At 34.1% G+C, this 1,850-nt stretch overlaps 1 protein-coding gene across 1 annotated transcript; it reads left to right on the forward strand.

Moving 5' to 3' along the window:
• The first annotated feature begins 539 nt into the window (after window positions 1–539).
• LOC107495881 (heat stress transcription factor B-4) lies at window positions 540–1,850 on the forward strand. The gene is made up of 2 exons (XM_016117094.3): window positions 540–834; window positions 948–1,850. The coding sequence occupies exons 1-2, from the start codon at window positions 583–585 to the stop codon at window positions 1,779–1,781; spliced, it is 1,086 nt and encodes a 361-aa protein (XP_015972580.1). The 5' UTR covers window positions 540–582; the 3' UTR covers window positions 1,782–1,850.

The raw sequence follows: 1,850 nt of genomic DNA on the forward strand, positions 1-1,850 counted from the left end.
ACGTTACTTTCATCTACTTGCTTATTCTATTTCATAACATCATCATTAATAAAAATTTATTACTTTAAATTAATATTCCAATTTTAAACTCGAATTTTAATAATATAAAAATAAAATATTAATTAATATTAATAAAAAACATTAATTATAAATTTTTTAAATATATTATTGTAACAATTTCATACATCTGAGTATTATTTAACTAAAAAATTTTAAAAAAATAATAATCTGTTTTTTAAAGGATTTATTTAAGAATACAGTCATACACACTCATATTGCAAACTTTTTTTTCATAAAAGCCCGTCTAGAATCGAATAAACATAACTTAAGTACAGTCGATTTCACGTGAAATTGATATTTAAGAATCGTTAAATAAAAATTTAGTCAAATCAACCAAATTATTTAACAACTCTTAAATATCACCTTCACTTAAAATCGAATTCATTTGAGTTTTCACCTTAAATAAAATATTAAAATTAAAAAAATGTGGGGACTAATGAATATAGGATCCAAAAAGGAGGGGTAGTTGTTACTTATATTAGTTGTGTGATTGATTCTGATGTATCTGAGTTGAGTCATAAAATGGGAATCGTTTTGGACAGCAACTGCGAATCCATAGTGGTGTCTTTGGAGACACAGAAGGCGGTGCCGGCGCCGTTCCTCACCAAGACCTACGAGCTGGTGGACGACGCCGCCACCGATCACATTGTCTCGTGGGGAGAAGACGAAACCACCTTCGTTGTCTGGCGTCCTCCTGACTTCGCCCGCGACCTTCTTCCCAACTACTTCAAACATAATAACTTCTCCAGCTTCGTTCGCCAACTCAACACCTATGTATGTTTCTCCCTCTCTTTTTCCATTCTTAAAATTGCACTATCTTTACGTGAAGTTAATATTTAATAAATTTGACTAAATTATTATCTAATAATTTTTAATTATTTGTTTAGGGTTTCAGAAAGATTGTACCTGATAGATGGGAATTTGCAAATGACTTCTTCAAGAAAGGGGAGAAGCATTTGTTGTGTGAGATTCATAGAAGAAAAACATCACACACTCATCCTCATCATCAACAACTACCATCATCCATCAACCATAACCAAAATCATTTTAACAACAATATTCATCTTCTTCCCTCTGCTACTACATTTTATCATCCTTTTCACCAACACAACAACCGAGTCAGCATCTCCCCTGACTCGGACGAGTTACCTACTTGGTGTGACTCGGACATTATTAGCAACACTACTACTACTACCACTACTACTGCTTCTTCATCAACGCTTACAGCACTCTCTCAAGACAACGAAAGATTAAGGAGAAGCAACAACATCTTAATGTCCGAACTAGCACACATGAAGAAGCTCTATAACGACATAATCTATTTCGTTCAGAATCATGTTAAGCCTGTCGCACCAAGCAACACTTACTCTTCTAGTTTCATTCTTCCACAACACCAACCTTCTTCTTCTTCAGCTACAACAACTAATTGCAACGCTTTCTCAATGTTGCATAAGCAAGTGCAACAACAACAACAACACCACCATGACTATTTGAATTCTCCAACAAACACATCGAGGAGTTCTATAACAATGATTGAAGACCAAAGTAGTAAGAGTTGCAAGACGAAGCTATTTGGGGTGTCTCTTCAATCCAATAAGAAAAGGGTGCACCCTGACTATGGATTTAGCCACGCTTTTGCGGAAACAAATAACAAGGCTCGTTTGGTGTTGGGAAATGATAATGATGATTATTTGGGATTGAATCTCATGCCTCCTTCTTAGCTTTCTTTTTAATTTTTTGTTATATTATTCCTCCATCAAAAAGATTATGACTTTTTAAGTCATATTGGA

This window comes from Arachis duranensis, chromosome 6 (genome assembly GCF_000817695.3).
Source record: "Arachis duranensis cultivar V14167 chromosome 6, aradu.V14167.gnm2.J7QH, whole genome shotgun sequence".
Lineage (NCBI taxonomy): Eukaryota > Viridiplantae > Streptophyta > Magnoliopsida > Fabales > Fabaceae > Arachis > Arachis duranensis.

What these genes read in the sequence shown, in the direction of transcription:
- LOC107495881 (XM_016117094.3), top strand. Translation starts at nt 583, where the DNA reads ATGGGAATCGTTTTGGACAGCAACTGCGAATCCATAGTGGTGTCTTTG. An exon ending in TTCGCCAACTCAACACCTAT is followed by an intron (nt 835 to 947) that starts GTATGTTTCTCC and finishes TTATTTGTTTAG; the next exon opens with GGTTTCAGAAAGATTGTACC.